Source organism: Callorhinus ursinus, unplaced genomic scaffold (assembly GCF_003265705.2).
Source record: "Callorhinus ursinus isolate GAN/ISIS: 27379988/994484 unplaced genomic scaffold, GSC_fseal_2.0 scaffold82, whole genome shotgun sequence".
In the NCBI taxonomy this organism is placed as follows: domain Eukaryota; kingdom Metazoa; phylum Chordata; class Mammalia; order Carnivora; family Otariidae; genus Callorhinus; species Callorhinus ursinus.
The window spans coordinates 2,980,179-2,996,000 of NW_027397144.1; the positions used below are offsets into that span (position 1 = coordinate 2,980,179).

General features: G+C 57.0%; 1 protein-coding gene and 1 long non-coding RNA gene across 7 annotated transcripts in view; one reads left to right on the forward strand and one right to left on the reverse strand.

Moving 5' to 3' along the window:
* Positions 1 to 15,822, reverse strand: part of RFX1 (regulatory factor X1) — a 30,893-nt gene that overhangs the window by 14,575 nt on the left and 496 nt on the right. The window contains exons 2-5 of one of the 5 annotated variants that reach the window (XM_073887702.1): positions 8,586 to 8,940; positions 1,625 to 1,734; positions 1,319 to 1,402; positions 511 to 618 (exon numbers count right to left, since the gene is read on the reverse strand). In XM_073887702.1, coding sequence (XP_073743803.1) covers positions 511 to 618; positions 1,319 to 1,402; positions 1,625 to 1,734; positions 8,586 to 8,892 — 609 coding nt within the window. In that variant the 5' untranslated portion in view covers positions 8,893 to 8,940. Of the gene's footprint in view, positions 1 to 510; positions 619 to 1,318; positions 1,403 to 1,624; positions 1,735 to 8,585; positions 8,958 to 15,822 lie in introns of those variants that run through there. The other 4 variants (XM_025863228.2, XM_025863229.2, XM_073887703.1 and 1 more) reach the window with 4 other exon arrangements.
* Positions 3,777 to 9,072, forward strand: LOC141371634 (uncharacterized). Of its 2 annotated transcripts, none has more exons than XR_012376725.1 (4): positions 3,777 to 3,968; positions 5,214 to 5,327; positions 7,103 to 7,266; positions 8,957 to 9,059. It is a non-coding gene; the product is annotated as an uncharacterized lncRNA (long non-coding RNA). The 2 variants fall into 2 exon arrangements; XR_012376724.1 differs by having other exon boundaries at positions 3,778 to 3,968; positions 8,954 to 9,072.

The window sequence follows — 15,822 nt, forward strand, 5'->3', positions numbered from 1 at the left end:
ACTTCGTATCATTAGCTGTTTTACACATAGAAAACACCGGGCTCAGAAGGCTCCAGGGGCCTGACCAGAGACCCCCAGGAAAAATGGCTGAGCTGGGGGTCTGACCGAAAGCTCCTGATGCTGCCACCCATGCTCCCAGCCACCCATGGCCCGCTTGCCTCCAACACCCTCGTTGGTGTCGGGGGGGGGGGCCAGAACCCCCCCTTGTAGTCTGAGGAAGAGCCTCTACCAGCCCTGAGCGGGGCTGGGGGGCCTCCTTTCCTTCCTGGGATACAGAGTCCTGAAGTGGAGCTGTGAGGCCCATCTCAACCTGGGGGGAAGCTACCTCCTCCTCCTGGAGCCAGCGGGGCCATGAATCAGGCAGCCAAGCCACCCAACCTGGGCTCAACATGGACTCTGGAGGAGCAAGTGGGTTTGGGGGGCAGGGACCCCTCCAAGTATACTCTGGGGGTACATGGCCAACCTGGGGAGAGAGGTACAGGGAGGGCAGCTGATGGGGCCATGACCTACCTCAGGGGGCGAGTGCACCTGTGGGGTGCCATGCACCGTCAGGGAAACCTGGCCACCCTTGCTGCCTGGGGCTGTGCTCTGCACCACCAGACGCTGCGTGGGGAGAGCCTAGAGCCGGGAGGGAAAAGGACCACAGTTGACTCACAACAGCCCGCCCGGCTTTCCCGAGCACCTGGCACCATACCAGGCGATGTCCTAGTGGACACACCTGTTAGCTCCCGGAACTGCCCCAACAGTCCCAGCACAGCCCCGACACCCCCCACTTCACAGAGGGTGACAGAGAGGCTCAGGATGGCCAAAGTCCTCGCCCGAGGTCCTGGAACCAGCAAGTGGCAGAGCGAGGGTCTGTGTCCAGGGAGCCTGGCTCCACAGGCCACGTGGAATTATGCGCCCAACCTTGGAGCCTGACAGGACTTTGCCCTGTTCTGTTGCTGAGCCCTACCACCCTGCCCACAGCCTTCTGGGGAACAGACCACTGCCACCCACTCACAGTCCCTGTGCTGGCTACGGGCTCCTGGCTCCTAACTGGCATTGGGTTCTCTGCTTTGAGACAATGGGGCTGGACCTGAAAGTCACCTTCCTTACTGCAACTCCTCAGTTGTGTCTATTAAGAGAACTCAGGCAGGTGGTCCTTCCCCTATGGGCCCTGACTGCCATGGTCTCACTCACTGGAGGCAGCAGGTGGGGAGGACCCCAGACGGAGCCTATGTCCTTGATGCTGGTGAGGGCAGATCTGAGCAGGCCACAGGGAGTTGGCTGTGCACCCTGGGGGAGGCTGTGAGGGCTGGGCCGGGTGTGGCAGCCTTACCTGCTGGGGCACTGGGATGTTGGTGAGCTGGAGGGGTGACACGTGGCCCGGCTTGGCCTGCACGCTCGTCTGGACCAGCAGACGCTGTAGGGGCAAAGAGTAAGGACCTGAGCCACGCCAGCTTCCCCGGGGAGGCCTGGCCCAGGTGGGTGGAGGGGTGGCTGAAGTGAACAGCTTGGTAAGAACATGGGAGTAGACAGCTCTGGCAGTGGGGCAGGACGGGAGGCCAAGTTCCTGTGGCCATAGTCACTGCTGCCCCTCTCAAGTACCCTCCCAACCCGCCCCCGGGGGAGGAGTGTGTCCTACCTGCTGGGTGCCCTGCACCTGCTGAACCACCTGAGTGGGGACTCCGGTCTGGCTGGCTGTGGAGCCCGGGCTGGCCTCCGATACAGTCTCGCTGGCCCGCATAGCGCCTTCTGGAGGAGGGGTCACTGGGTCAGCTCCGCCTGCTGTCCCCACCCCCACCCTGAGCCTGAGCCTGAGCCCACTGAGAATGGACGATGGAGCCTGAAGCGGATCCCTGACAGGGCCGGGCCTCTCCAACAATCCTGCCTGCCTCCTGGCCAGCCCTGATACTGCCCACTGGGGTGAGCCATAAGGCCCTACGATCCTTGACATGCAGAAGCAGCCCCACCCCACCCCACCTCTCCACGTCCCAAAGCCAGACCAGAAGGGGTGACTGAGGAGCAGATGCAGCAGAGGCCCGGAGGGCTGGATCCCTTTTCCCAACAGATAGGATTTGTGGAACTGGCCTCCTACCCTGGGGTCTCAGCAGCCGTAGAAGGACCAAGGTGCTGGGGCCACCTTCCTCAAGATGACTCCTGGCTTCCCAGGAATAGAAGATGGTCAGAAGAGTGACCCTAGAAGGCCTTGCCAGCCTGTGGCCAAGCACCCCCTCCCTCTCCACTGTCCCAGCTTCCCTGTCCTCAATGGGACGAGGGAGGAGAGGGCTGGGAGGGGGGCAGGCAGGTACTCACGCTGACAGGCAGCCGAGAAGAGGCAATCGTGGAACATGGTGCCCCTACCCCGGTCCTGCCCCCGTCTATCTAGGGGAACCTGCCCCACACTCCTCACTCCTTGCCCACCTCTTTGGGAACAGCAGGGTGCGCGGGCGGCTTTATACCCGCAACCTTGGGGAGCTAATCCCCCCGGTGGATGCAGAGCTCCCCGGCTGCCCTCTTGGAATAAACACTCTCCTCTGAGCAGGCACAGCCCAAGCAGGGCCTTCTCTGGGCTGGGGCCTTGCTATGAAGTCAGGAGGGAGGCTGGTACCCGGAGATGCTATCGGGCGGGCACAGGTCAAGTTTCATGCACATCTCACTGAGTGATTAACAAGGGAGCTGAGAAGGGGAGAGGCACAGAGGGCAAGTGTCCCTGAGGGATGCTGGATGGGAGGCCCCCCCACCCCAGCCAGGACACCATTCATCCTGCCCCTTCCGTGTGGCCTGGCTTGCTCCCAGCAGTTCCAGAGGCCAGGCTGGGGCTGTGGGGAGCGTATGTGTCTGCCCTTCCTCCAATGTGCTACCAGGAGCCAAGGCCCCACTGCCACCTCCTGGGGGGTCCCCTGGCAGGACAGGAGGGTGGTGGGCAAGGAGTAATAGGAGTGACTAGAGTGCTTCCAGTGCCCCAGGTGCTGTGCTAGGGTCTTCCTGCGTAGCTGGAGACAGAAGGAACTTTTATTACCCCCGTTATCGGATAAGGCAAGAGAATGGGAGAGAGGAAAGTGACCTGCCCAGCTGGGAACTGACAAGCCAGGATGCTGGCCCATTATCTGTGCCCACATAAACCTCACATTGTGCATGGAATCTAGAGCTTCAGGTCATGCTTGGGCTGACACCCCAAGGGCAGTGGTGAACAGTAAGGTAGGGGTCTGTGGGAACACCGTAAGGACCAGAGCATCCTCAGCCTCCAAAGTGAGGAGCTGGGCCTCAGCTACTCAGGGGGGACACAGGGAGAGGGGCTTGGCCAGGGCAGAAGGGCAGCCCCAGGTAGATGCAAGAATCTCAGGGACCAAGTCCGGGGCAGAGCTCATGAATGTGTTATGTATTGGGTGTAGGGGGAGTGGTGGCCAGATGTGGGAGGTGGTGCTGGGGGAAGCCTCCCATTGGCCACATGTGGGACAGGCATTGGAACAACCTCAGGCCTACTTGGCCAGCTGCCTCTGCAGCCAATTCCAAGAGACACCATTTCCTACGTTTGGCTAGAATCTTCCCTTGCACCCACTTAGGCTTCTGTGAGCAGTGAGGGAGGTAGCCCTCACTGAGATGGGCCCCTGGGGAGAAACCTGAGAAAGCCCCAAGTCACGTGAGGGGCCCCAGCACACCTGGGTGTCCGTGGGACACGGGGAGCCAGGCCCAGCCCAAGGAATGGCACCCAACTGAGGCGGCCTCGGGCAGGTTTGGCCTAGTTCAGGGTGGGCAGTGAGTGGGGGGCTGGCCCCAGCTACCTCCTAGGCCCAGAGGCTCGGATAAAAACACCAAGGCTGATCCTTCTGTCAGCGGGACGCTTAGCATTTGGGAGGCCTAGGGACCTGCTGAGATCAGGGATCTGCCTGGGATGGGGAAGCCCCAGGAAACAGTCTGGGATGGCCCTCAAGGCTGGGATCCCCACATCTGCCAGGCATGCCGGGCTGTACCATGAGGATAAGCAGGTGAGATTCCAGAGTCTACTGTCTGGATGAGAGGCTTCCTGTGTGTGTCCCTGTCTGCCCGTGTCTTGCCCTTGCTCTGTGTGTGTGTGTGTGTGTGTGTGTGTATGTATGTGTGCACGTGTTGGGGGTTGGGGTATGAAGTCTGCAAGCCTCTGCATCTGTCTGTCTGCCTTCTCCATGCTGGGCATGTGCATGAGACCAGGGAGGGCCCCACAGTCTCAAGTCTGTAGTCAGGAAGTGGCAGCTGATTTCCTGTCCCTCAATCTGATGAGCATCTCTTCCTCCCTGGGCCCTGCACTTCCCCACTGAGACCCGCTCACATCTCCAATGCCGTGAGCTGTGAGGGGTGGGGGGACTGAGAGAAGCCCGAGAGGCTTGATTACAAGCTGGGACCCTACTCCTCACGGACGACAGGCGGGGCAGTCTGGCTCCCTCCCTCCTGATCCTTTGTCCCTGGAGGTGACTTCAGGCTGGGGCTCCTGAGGGGGGCCTGTGGGTCCCGGGTCCCTTGTCTCTTCCGACCTTGGTCTCCCCATCTGTGCTTGGAGATGCTGACAAACACCCCCCCCATCTATCTCATGGACACAAGTCTTGCGGGACTCGCAAAGACTCCAAGTGTGAGAGAAGTAGGGAAGGAAGGCTGGCCGCAGACGCTCCTTCAGCCCAGCCCTGTCGGCTGCGGGCAGGCTTGGTTTCACCTTCCTGGGGGCGGCTGCCAGGACCCACAGTGCCCTCCTTCCACCTCGAGTTTCGGGCGAGAGGCTGGCAGCCTGTGAGGACAGGGACTTCCGGATCTAGAGGGCTGTTCCTGAGCAGGGAAACTTGAGCTGCCTTCCCATCACCTCCACAGACACCTCAGGGCAGAGCCCACGAGGACCGGGCTGGACGAGCTGCCTGTGGTGTCGTTCTCAGCTGGCTTCTAGCCTAGGCTCCAAGTTGGGTCCACCCCCCACCCCCGGCTCCTCCCTGCGTCTCCCTGGCTCCCTGGTCAGCTCGGATTGCTCCGGCTCTGGAGGAGCCCCGGGCGCCTTGCCGCAGCCTTTACTGGTGTCAGGTATCTCCCCTTACCCCCGCCACGCCTGGGACGGGCTCAAGTGGCCCAAAGGCCACCCTTAGATGAAAAGGGACACTAACCCAGGAGAGGGTCATGGAGAAGTGCTGGGAAATCACTGCAAGGGGGTGGGGGGAGGGGTCAACGGGGCAGCAAGTGGAGTGACAAGGTGCAGCCAACCTCCTCTTCCTCAGAACAGATCGAGTAAGCCTCACCCAGTCACCCTCCGGCGGACAGCCTCACTGCCATAAGAACAGGGAGCAGCAGGGAAAAGAAAGTCGCCAGGACCCCTGTGGAAGACCATCAAGGTGCCACGAGACCAAAGAAGGAATCCGAGGAGTCACACCGGCAGGCCATTCACTGCAGCCCACCCCCACAGAGCGGCCCCCCCAGTGCAATGGGGGATCGGGGCGGGGGGGCGGGGGGGCAAAGGCCTTGGCCTCTAAGCCAGGGACTGCCTGGGCATGCACCAGGAAGAGCTGGAGAGGCTGAGGGGGAGCGAGGAATGTGCCAGGAGTTGGGGTGCTCTGGGGCCTGGAGCCATGGGCCTTTTCCAGACCCTTGCCCTGAGGACCCCGGACCCCCCAAAGCAGCCAAAGCCAGCACCCAGGAGGTCGAGGGCCAATCGGATGCCCTGTAGGCTGGCCAAAGTCCTCTAGCGGTGCAGGCGAGGCCCCCCACCTGCTCCTAGCTGCCCGGGGCCGACAGACTGGGAGGGCTGCGATGGGTCAGGCCAGCCTTCGCATGGGTGTTCATGCCACAGAGACTCAGTGGACAGAGCCCTGCCCTCAGGGACAAGGGGACGGACATCACTGCCCTCGTCATCACTTCAGGTGATAATGAGTGTTAAGAAGAAAAACAAAGCAAAGTGAGGACACAGGAGTGAGCAGCGGAGGTGGGGAGGTGTGGGCATCAGGGAGGTAGCACTGAACCGACACCGGACCACAAGGGACAAGCCACCAGGAGGTCTGGGACAGCAGTGCTCCAGGCAGAGGGCACTGCAAGTGCAAAGACCTGCAGGCCAGACTGAGCCTTATGGGTTTTTAGAGCTGCGGGAAGGCCAGTAGGGCTGGAGCAGGTGTGGGAGGGGGCGGGGGGGGGGCAGGTGGGGCCAGGAGGCTGGCAGGCCTTCCAGACCAGAGTTGGGAGGCCAGGAAATTGTCAGCAGGGGGGATACAGGAAGTGTGGAGTTTTTAAAGCCCTTCCCTTGTGGGAGGGGCCACAGGGGGCCAGCTCTCCTCAGATGAGAAAGCCAAGGTCAGGGCTTCTCAGAGAGTGTCCCCAGGGCCACCTGCCTCAGAATCTTCTGGGTCGAACTGGGTTGTGATGGGCTCCCTCTTGGTCGCTGCGGGGGTGGACTGTGACCAGCGAGGGCAGAGGCTGGACCAGGGTAGGGGCCGTGGAGGTGGGAGAGGCGGTGGGTTCTGGCAGCACTTGGGAGATGGAGCCAAGAGGTCTTGCTCAGGAATGGGGAGGACAGGAATCCATGCTGACCCAGGACTGGGGTGGTACTTATTAGGATGAAGAAGTCTCAAAAGAGGGTGGCCCGGATGAGGGGAAAAATCCAGGGTTCCATTTGGCCATGCTGGCTTGAGAGGACCATTCAATCCTGAGCGGATGGGTCACAGGTGGCTGGGGTTCAGGGCAAAGACCACGATGCGGGCATGTTGTTAGCACCAAGGGGGCAGGGAAAGCTGAGATAGTGGACTAGGCCACCATGAAGGGAGATGAGGAGGAAGCAGCAAAGGGGGCGGAGAAGGGAGGCAGGGAAGTGGGTAGAGACCGGGGCAGGGGGCGGTTCTGGGAGGAAGGGGACCAGTGTGTCAGGTGCTTCCCAGGGCCGGAGGAAGAGGAGTACCAAGAGTGACCAGCAGACGGACAAGATGGGGGCTGTGGGTGACTCCGACCGGGGCGCTGGGTGAGGGGAAGGCAGAGGCAACAGAGGAGAGAGCACCAGTTAAGGAAGGGAGGGTGAATCCTTCAAGGAATTCTGACTTAAAAGGAAGTGAAGACGTGGGCAGCAGCTGAAGGGGTACAGGAACTGGGGTTTTTGATTAAATCGGGAACTGTTTCATCTCTGCAGGCTGGTGGGAAAGATTTGTAAGAGAGGGACCAAGCGATGAGGCCCTGGAGGGGATGGCCTGGGATTCGCAGCGCCGGTGGCTGCAGACAACCCTGGGAGCTGGGAGACTGGCTCGGGGGAGATGGGGTCCTTCTTGATAGGTGGAGGCACCTGTCCCCAGTGAGGTAGGCAGCGGAGTCAGGGGTAAGGAGCGCAGAATGAGACAAGAGGGTGGAGGGGGGGGGGGGTTTTTTTTGTGGGGGGGGGCCATGCTGGTGAGAAAACCCAGCAGGATAACTGGGCAGTGCTGGGAACCCGCCGGAGATTTGTGGCCTGTGGACCCTGGCTACGTCCATGGCTGGTGTTCTCAGTGTGGCTCTCACGTGACATCCCTCCAGACCAGTCCCTGTGGTAAAGCGTCACCACCCTGAGCCCTCTCTGGGGACCTCCACACTGCCAGGAGCCTAAAGGATGCTGCTCAGGGCCCCGGCTACACCTGTTCTGGTCCCATGGGGCCACGTCAGTTACCACGTGTCACTCTATATTGTCCTATCTTCCTAAACCCAGTCTTGACCTGCCTCTTCCACAGCCTCCCAAGATGCCTTTATGATTCCCATCCCTTCCTTCTTTTCCACTCTGGAAAGATCGGGCGGGGGGAGGGAGGGACTCACCACATCCTCCCTCCTCCACTGAGTACACTGGAAACCACGAATGATGCCCAGTCCTGGTCTGAGCTCCACCTTCTCAGGGGAATGACTACCTGTCCTGGCCCTCTGCTCAGCCCGTCTCCATCCTGGAGGGAACTGGGGCATGGGGGAAGATGGTCTAGGCAGGAAGCACGGGTGCCACGACCTGAGCCCCTTGGTCACTTTCTCCACGGCCATAAGGGTAGACCACAGTGAGGAACAGGGGTCCTTGGCCACATGATCATGAAATTGCCCAACCAACGGCCTCCCTCAGCCCCTGGGTCCTGCCAGAACCGAAAAGGTTGCACCTCCGGGGAGGCCTCCCAGCTGACCTCCCTGAAATGCCTCCGTGAACACCTCGCATGTATCCCCCGAGCTCACGAAGCTGTTACCAGCCCTCTGTGGATGAGGAAACAGGCTGAACTGGTGAGAAACGAGGCCAGGCCAGGAGTGCAGCGGCGGGGTGCTCACCCTCCATCTCCAAGAGATGTTTGCAAACCTTAAGTCCACCACCCAGTCCTTTCCTCAAATGGCAGTTGACTTGGGGACAGAGACAGAAACAGCCCTATGAGGTGCCCTGGTGGGAAGGAGTTTAGGGGGACAGAAGCCTCATTGCCTGGCCTGACAACTCCTTCCCCAGAAACACCCCCCCAAGTCCCACCGGGGAACCCCAGCAAGTTTGAAAGCTGCCGTGCTGGTGACAGGGACAGGCACAGCATCACGTCACTGTGCCCCCCCCCATCCAGGATGCCGGGCTCCCCAAACTCCTCTCCGAGTTGTTCACGGGGCACCCTAGCTGCGGGTGCATGTCCACTTACCGGAGACAGTGACCACGATGTACTGCTGGGATGCCGGGGTCGGCGTGGGAGCGCCGGCCGGCTGCGAGGGCGTGGGGGTGGCCGGGAGCTCCGTCACGTACTGCTTCTGGCCGCCTGGGGGCTGTGCCTGGGGCTGCGGGCTCTGCAACTCAGTGACATATTGGGGCTGGGGGGTAGCAGCGGTGGCGGGCGGCTGCGGGGGCTGGGGCGCCGCGGGGGGCGGCGGCGGTGGCTGGGACGGGGCCTGTGGTGGCTGGGATGGTTGCGGGGCTGCCTGTAGCTCAGTAACGTACGCTGGTGTTGCCATGCCAACAGTGGGGAAAATGATAATAAATAAGGCTTTTTTTTTTTTTTCCTTCCTTGGGAAGAAGAAGAGGAGGAGGGAAACAGAAAAAAAAAAAAAAAAGAAGGAAAAACAAGAATTAATCTACAAGCAGAGGAAACCAGGGACAGTTCCTGGCTCCCTAGAGACACGTTTAGGTTCCTCACTAACTTAATTAAATCCGGAGGCTGGTGGCCAGATACAACCAACCCATCACTGCAGGGGAACTGGTTATGGACTGAGGCTGGTCTACACCACTCCCATTCACCCCTGCTCAGGACTTCTGCCTTCTCCCTTCCCAGCCCCTGGTGCCTGGGGGACCCCTGCGTCAAAGGGGGGGGTCGGGGAGGGGGGGTCAAATGGTGCATTTCTCTGAGGGCTCCTGAAAGCTGGGCACTGTGCTGAGTGCTTTCTCTACATTATTTCATTTTAAACTTTGCAACAACCGTGTCTGGGTTTGAGTTTGCTCTGCCAGATGAGGAGCTGAGGCTCAGAGAGGTTGAGGAGCTTGCCCCAGGCCACACAGCAGGCTGAGGCTGAATCCTGGGCATTCTGAGCACTTGAGTAGTTGGCTAACTGCTGGAGGTAAAGTCTGGGGAAAGCTGTCTCCAGGCCAGCCTGTCCCCGTTCCTTACGCCTGCTATCTGGGCTGGGAGTCTTGGCTGAGGATCATTCCCAGTGGGGTGCCAGAAAGGGAAAGGTGTTTGAGTCCAAAAAGCCCTTAGAGCAGCTTGTGGCCTCAGGGGTTTTCAGGCCTGAACGGACCATAATGGGTTACACCACCAGATGGGAGCTCATCACAGGAAGAGTGCCCTTCTGAGTCCAGGGGCCCTGGGCTGAGAGCAGGCCCTGGCCACAGGGCAGGCTCAGCAGTCACTGCTGACCTCAGAATGGGGCCGGCCCAACCAGGCAGGGGCAGCTTTTCCAACTGCTCAAGGGTCATGTTCCCTCTCCCAGGTACTGGGCTAGTACCGTCCCTCTTGCTGAGCTCTGTCCCTTCTAGCTCACCGCCCCCCTCCCCGTGCTAAGCGCCACCCTCCCTCTCACCCAGCCCCGCCTCATCAGAAGATGAGCAAATGGTTTCCCCGCTGCCCACACTAATGGGTGCCATCCCCAACTCCTGAGCATCTGAGGACGAGGGAAGAAACACTAGAGTGGTGAAGAGGCGGAGCTCCAGCCCCCATACCTTGGGGGCCCCTGCCTGGCCCAGGGAAATATTTGAGTTGGATAGGCCTGCCTGCGGTCGGTCGCCTGTGACACGCGTGGGCACTCCAGGCCACTGAACCAGAGGCTCTTCTGCACTAATCCTGGAGCACCCGTGTGCCATCGTGCACCAGCAGGCGGCCCTCCAGCCACTGGTGACCAAGAGTGGGATTTGCAAGGGGAAGAGGGGTGGGAGAAGCAACTGCTGCTGGTTGACCAGAAGCCCCAGGAGCCTCTGCTGTGCTCACTTCTGCCTAGCAGCCCCATGAAGGAGGAGCCACCATGGCCATCTCACAGATGAGCAAAACCACGTGAAGGGTGCCCAGCAACTGGTAAGAAGAAGATCTGAACCCAGGTCTCTCTGACCTCCGGATGTATGCTCTTAGCCCCCAGCCCTACTCAGGGAGCCAGGCACGGGGCTCGTTTATTTCTCATACTCAGTGGATAGCATCTTCCCTGTTTTTCAGACCAGGAGACCTGAGCCCTACCCACAGAGATTAAACACCTGCCACACACAAGAAAAAGTCGCTTTCCCCCAGCCCCTGCCCTCCCAAACTCCCTCCTGCCAGCATCAGAGGGGCTGTCTTCCAGGGGCTCCTCACACCACTGGGTCCACACTCTGGCCCAGCGTAGGAGCTGGGGTCACCGCAGCTGACTGGTGTCCATCTGCCTGGTGTCAGGCCCACCTCAACATGAACCCTGACCTGTCTCTTCATTCACAGACACGTTACTGACCTTCCTCTGGGCCTTAGTTTCCCCATCTGTACTGGGGATGATGAGGACACCAATTCATAGGGCTGTCATAAGGATCCGACAAGACAAGCCCAGCACCCAGTAAGCACGGAGATGTGGAAGCCTCTATTATCTTGTCACTGAACAAATACCCGTGCCAGGTGGAGATGGAGAAGGGTGGGGGGAGGAGAGACACACACATTCCTCGGGCTCTTAGAAGGAGGTGCCCAGGGGGAATCCAACTCTGGTGTTCATCAGCATCATCTGCGGAGCTAGTTAAATGCAGGTTCCTGGGCACCACTGCCCAGGGAGTCTGGGATGGCCCCAGAGTCTGCCGTTTGAGCTAACTTCCTTCAGGATGATTCTGAGCCCATTGGCCCTGGGAGAACTCTCTGAGAAACCCTGGCCTGGGCTTTCTGGGCCCTAGCAGAGCTTGCTCCTATGGTACCTCCCACAAGGAAAGGGCTTTTTTTTTTTTTTTTTTAAGATTTTATTTATTTATTTGACAGAGACAGACACAGCAAGAGAGGGAACACAGGCAGGGGGAGAGGGAGAAGCAGGCTTCCTGCTGAGCAGAGAGCCCGACGTGGGGCTCGATCCCAGGACCCTGGGATCATGACCTGAGCCAAAGGCAGGCGCTTAACAACTGAGATACACAGGCGCCCCAGGAAAGGGCTTTAAAAGCTCCACACTTGCAGGGTGCTTTCTCCTTGAGGTGCAAAGCCCACGGGCCCCATTCCTTCCACTCAGCGGCAGGGGAAGGAGGTGACAGCGAAGGCTGAAAGGCCAAACTTGAAAAGGTGAAGGTTAGATTAATGAAACAGTTAAACCCACTTCTCTATTGGAGGCCTTCTCAGCACTGTCATTGTCAATCTCTAGGAAGGGCAATACAGGATACCAAGTGTCCCACAATTATTCGTCGACCAGGGAGCCCTTTTCTTTCCATTTGTGGATGACTAGGGCAAGCAGAGCTCTGCAGGGTGCTCTCTAGAGAGAAATAAGTCACAAATATAAACAGCATGAGATCCCTTCCTTTACAGAACAGGGCACACGAAACAAGGGAATCGCTCAGCAAATCTATTCCTTGGCAATGAAACTGCCAAGAAAAGCAAACCAGTGGCTGCACCTAACTTCAAAGCCAACAGCTGTTTTTGGAGAATGTTTGAATCAATTACTTTAGGTCAGGGGCCGACAAACTTCTGTAAAGGGCCACGGCCAACATTTTTGGCTTTGAGGGCAGACAGCCTCTGCTGCAACTACTCAATTCTGCCACTGCAGTGTGACAGCAGCCATAGATAATATTTAAACAACCGAGCGTGGCTATGTGCTAATAAAAACTTTATTTGTAGATACCGAGATTTGAATTTCATATAGTATCACATGTCCTGACATTTTATTCGGGCCACAAAATTTTCTTCTTGTAATTTCCTCCCCAATCATTTAAAAGCATAAAAAATCATGCAAATTCACAGGCCATGCAAAACCAGGTGGTAGCCATAGTTTGCTCACTTCTGGTTTGGATTCCAGATTCTCTAACCAAATGGTTTATGTCTTGGGAAGGCCCTCCTAAGAAAATGGAGAGAAAACTCCCTTTCCTCATCTGTAGAATGGCTTTGATAAGGAACTTGCTGGGAATAGGGAAAATTCATATAAGGATATGGGTTTCCTTCATCTTCTATATCCAGTTAGTTTTTAAGACTTCTCAATGATTCCTTCAAAATAGATCCTAAGGAGGTATTACACTTCTCTCCACCTTTATCAACACCCTTCTACTCTAAGATCTCTTCATCTCTTGCCTGGACCCCTGCAACACCCTCATTACTGGCTCCTAGCTCCACTCTTGCCTCGATAGTTCTTAAGATCCTTTGAGGGCGCCTAGGTGGCTCAGTCGGTTGAGCATCTGCTTTTGGTTCAGGTCATGAACCCAGGGTCCTGGGATCGAGCCCCATGCTGGGCTCCCTGCCTAGCAGGGAGTCTGCTTCTCCCTCTATCCCTCCCCCCCTGCTTGTGCTCCTGCTCTCTCTCTCTCAAATAAATAAATAAAATCTTAAAAAAAAAAAGTAAGATCCTTTGAAAGCACAAATCCTATCTTGTCACCCCTCTATTCAGAGGACTCCATGGCTCTTATCACAGAGACGAAATAAAATCCAGAGCCCTTCCCAAGCATTATGGGGACTTGAGGTCTTTCCTATCTCACTTTGAATGTTCTAGTCAAATTGGCTCTTGCTCCTAGAATGCTCCAGGCCTCCTCCTGCCTCAGGACCTTTGCACCAGACTCTTCCACCTGAATGACATGTTCTCCTCACCTCTAGCCCCATTCTCCACTGCTGGCTGCTTCTTATCATTCAGATCTCAGCTTATATGTCACCTTCTTGGGTCTCAAGTGTGCTCTCCTCCCCCAACCCCAAGCACTCTGAAGCACATACTCCTGTTTTGTTTTCTTCCCGGCCCTGTATTTCCTTGTCTGTTTATTTTCTTATTCATAGTTCCCTTTCCCACCATGACCAGAAATGTAAGCTCCCCAAGAGCAGAGACCTGGCCTGCCTTGCCCACCTCTGCATCTCCAGCTCTGAAAATGGGCACACAGTACGGCCTGCCTTGCCCACCACCTTACCTCCAGCTCCCTAGACAGGCACATAGTACGGGCTCAACTTTTACTGTCAAATACGTGTCCACACGCCAGGAGCACACTACTAGTGAGTGTCAAAGGCCAGTTTGAGTCTACCAATTGTGAACAAGTTCCTGCCTCCTGCCTCTGCCAGCAGCAGGCTTATGGCAGCAGGGGTGGGCGATGCCCCCTGGTCCAGAATGGGCTCCGCAGCCCAAGAAGAGTACTAGGCACTGTGCAGTTGCTATCTGTAGGCTTCGTCCCTGGGGGAGTCCGCCTGGCCCATCCCCGAGCTATTGAGATGTGTATGGGGAGGGAAAGGCAAGAACTTCAGCTCCAGAGACACCATTCCCACGACACCCACACCCCTGGCTCACCCAGCTGCCTCCTGGAAGCCTTGGGGCTGAGTCTGGGCCCAGGCCCAGGAGAATTTTTCTTTTTGGCTACTCTCCTAAAGCGGCAGAAAGGCTATTCAGGAGCAAGGGGAATGGCACTTTCTCACTAGAAACTGGAGTCCTGGTATCCAGCTTCCTGGGATCTCTGTCATCTCTGTCATCAGCCCACAGAGCCCAGCAAGTGAGTCAACCTTTAAAGCCACTAGGCTCTCGCCCAATTCAAAATGATAAAAATAAATGCAAGCGGTGTAATTCAGAGGGCTGAGCAGGAAGGGCCAATCATGAGAATAACAGTGGCAGCTAACAGAGTTTGAGCAATTACTAGGTATCTGATGCTCAACATGTATTCTTTTACAGGATCCATAACACAGCAATATGAGCTTAAAATTATTACCAATGATCACTGCCCCTAGCTTAAGGGAAACTGAGGTCCAGAGAAGTAAAGTAACACATCCACAAGCACACAGCTAGAAAACAGGTGATTGTTTCCAAAAGCAAACCAAACCCTCGTCAAAATAGCCCTCTGGGCTTGGGCCCTTCAAATATAAAAGTTATGGCGGGGGAGAGGCAGTTAACAAGACTAGATGATCAGTAACATCACCTTCTGCTCAAAGTTTGCCTTTCCAACAGGTGGTAATGACCATTCAGGCAGACTTGGTATTTCCACAGTTGTACTGAAAACTAATCTCCGCCCTCCCTAACTTTCAAAGGGGTCCTGCCACCTCTCAAAGAGGACCGGGTCTAGAAAAAGTCCCTGGAGAAGTGAGACCCACCCCCCCAACTTTATCTCAAATTCTTGAGAGAAAGCTTTAGGAGAGCCTGAAACAATCGTTCTTGAAGTTTATTGATTTTAAAAGAAAACGGTTGCAATTTGCACACCACCACTCTGCTCTGCTGATGCCAAGCTCCAAAGCAAGACAGAGAATAAACAAAGTGGACTTGGCCCAGCTGGCTGCTTGAAAAAAATAAATTCTTTCCCAAGTTGGCAGATCTTGTTGCCCCGCAAAGCAGACGCTCAGATTTTCCTGTAACAAACATGGAGCACTTCCCTTTCCTTCTGATCTTGATGGCCCGCTCCTGCCCATGTAGCTCTGGAGGCTGGTAACTCCTCAGTGACATGTGACCCAGTTGACACCAACTTGATTGACACAAAAACATGTCTCTGGCCAAGAGAAGCAGCTTAAGAAATCTAAGAAACTTCCTCGGGCGCCATTTGCTTCCCATTCCCAGAAAGGGAGACTGTGATGAGTAGAATGGTTAGAAATCATCCCAGCTTCAGAAACAAGTCCTCTGCCCAGGGACAACACCAGATCTAAGAGAGCAGCCCACAGAGAAGCAATCAAGTTTCTGTTCTGTCTCAGTCACCCGAGATCACTCCTCCCTGCCATGGGCTCTGATTTCTGCACACCAAATCCTCTCGGCTAAAGCCATATTCCTAGCCCACAGCTTCTCCATGAAACTTTGTCTTCCCTTGCCTTCTCTCAGAGAAAAGAAGGTAGATTTAGCAGCAAACAGCAGTGTTGAAATCAAGATTAGTTAACTGTTTTATCAAACCGCATTCAAAAACAGCACATGGGGTAGTTCAAAGATGAGCCCTAGAGAAAGCTCGAAGATGAGCCCTAGAGAAATTCCTGAAAGGAGTCAGGAGTCCCTGAAATGCAGAAAGGGAACGACAGCAGGGATTCTCCCCCACTTTACAGGATGGAAAACTGAGGCCTGATATGTGGCAGACAGTGTGTACTGGGAATGACTGGGAGCGGGGGCTTCGAAAGCGACGCAGCACAGGGGGCCTCCCATCCCTTTGGGATGCCGTAACGCCCAGGCGGCAGCTGCCCCACCCGGTTCCTCCCCGGCACCCCCCGCCGCCCGCCGGCCCCGCCCACACCTTAGGACCTGGCCCCGCCCACTCACCTCGGCCCCGCCTCGCCCCTCCCTCGCTCCTATTGGCCCAGCCTCCCCAGGCCCGCCTCTCCGTAC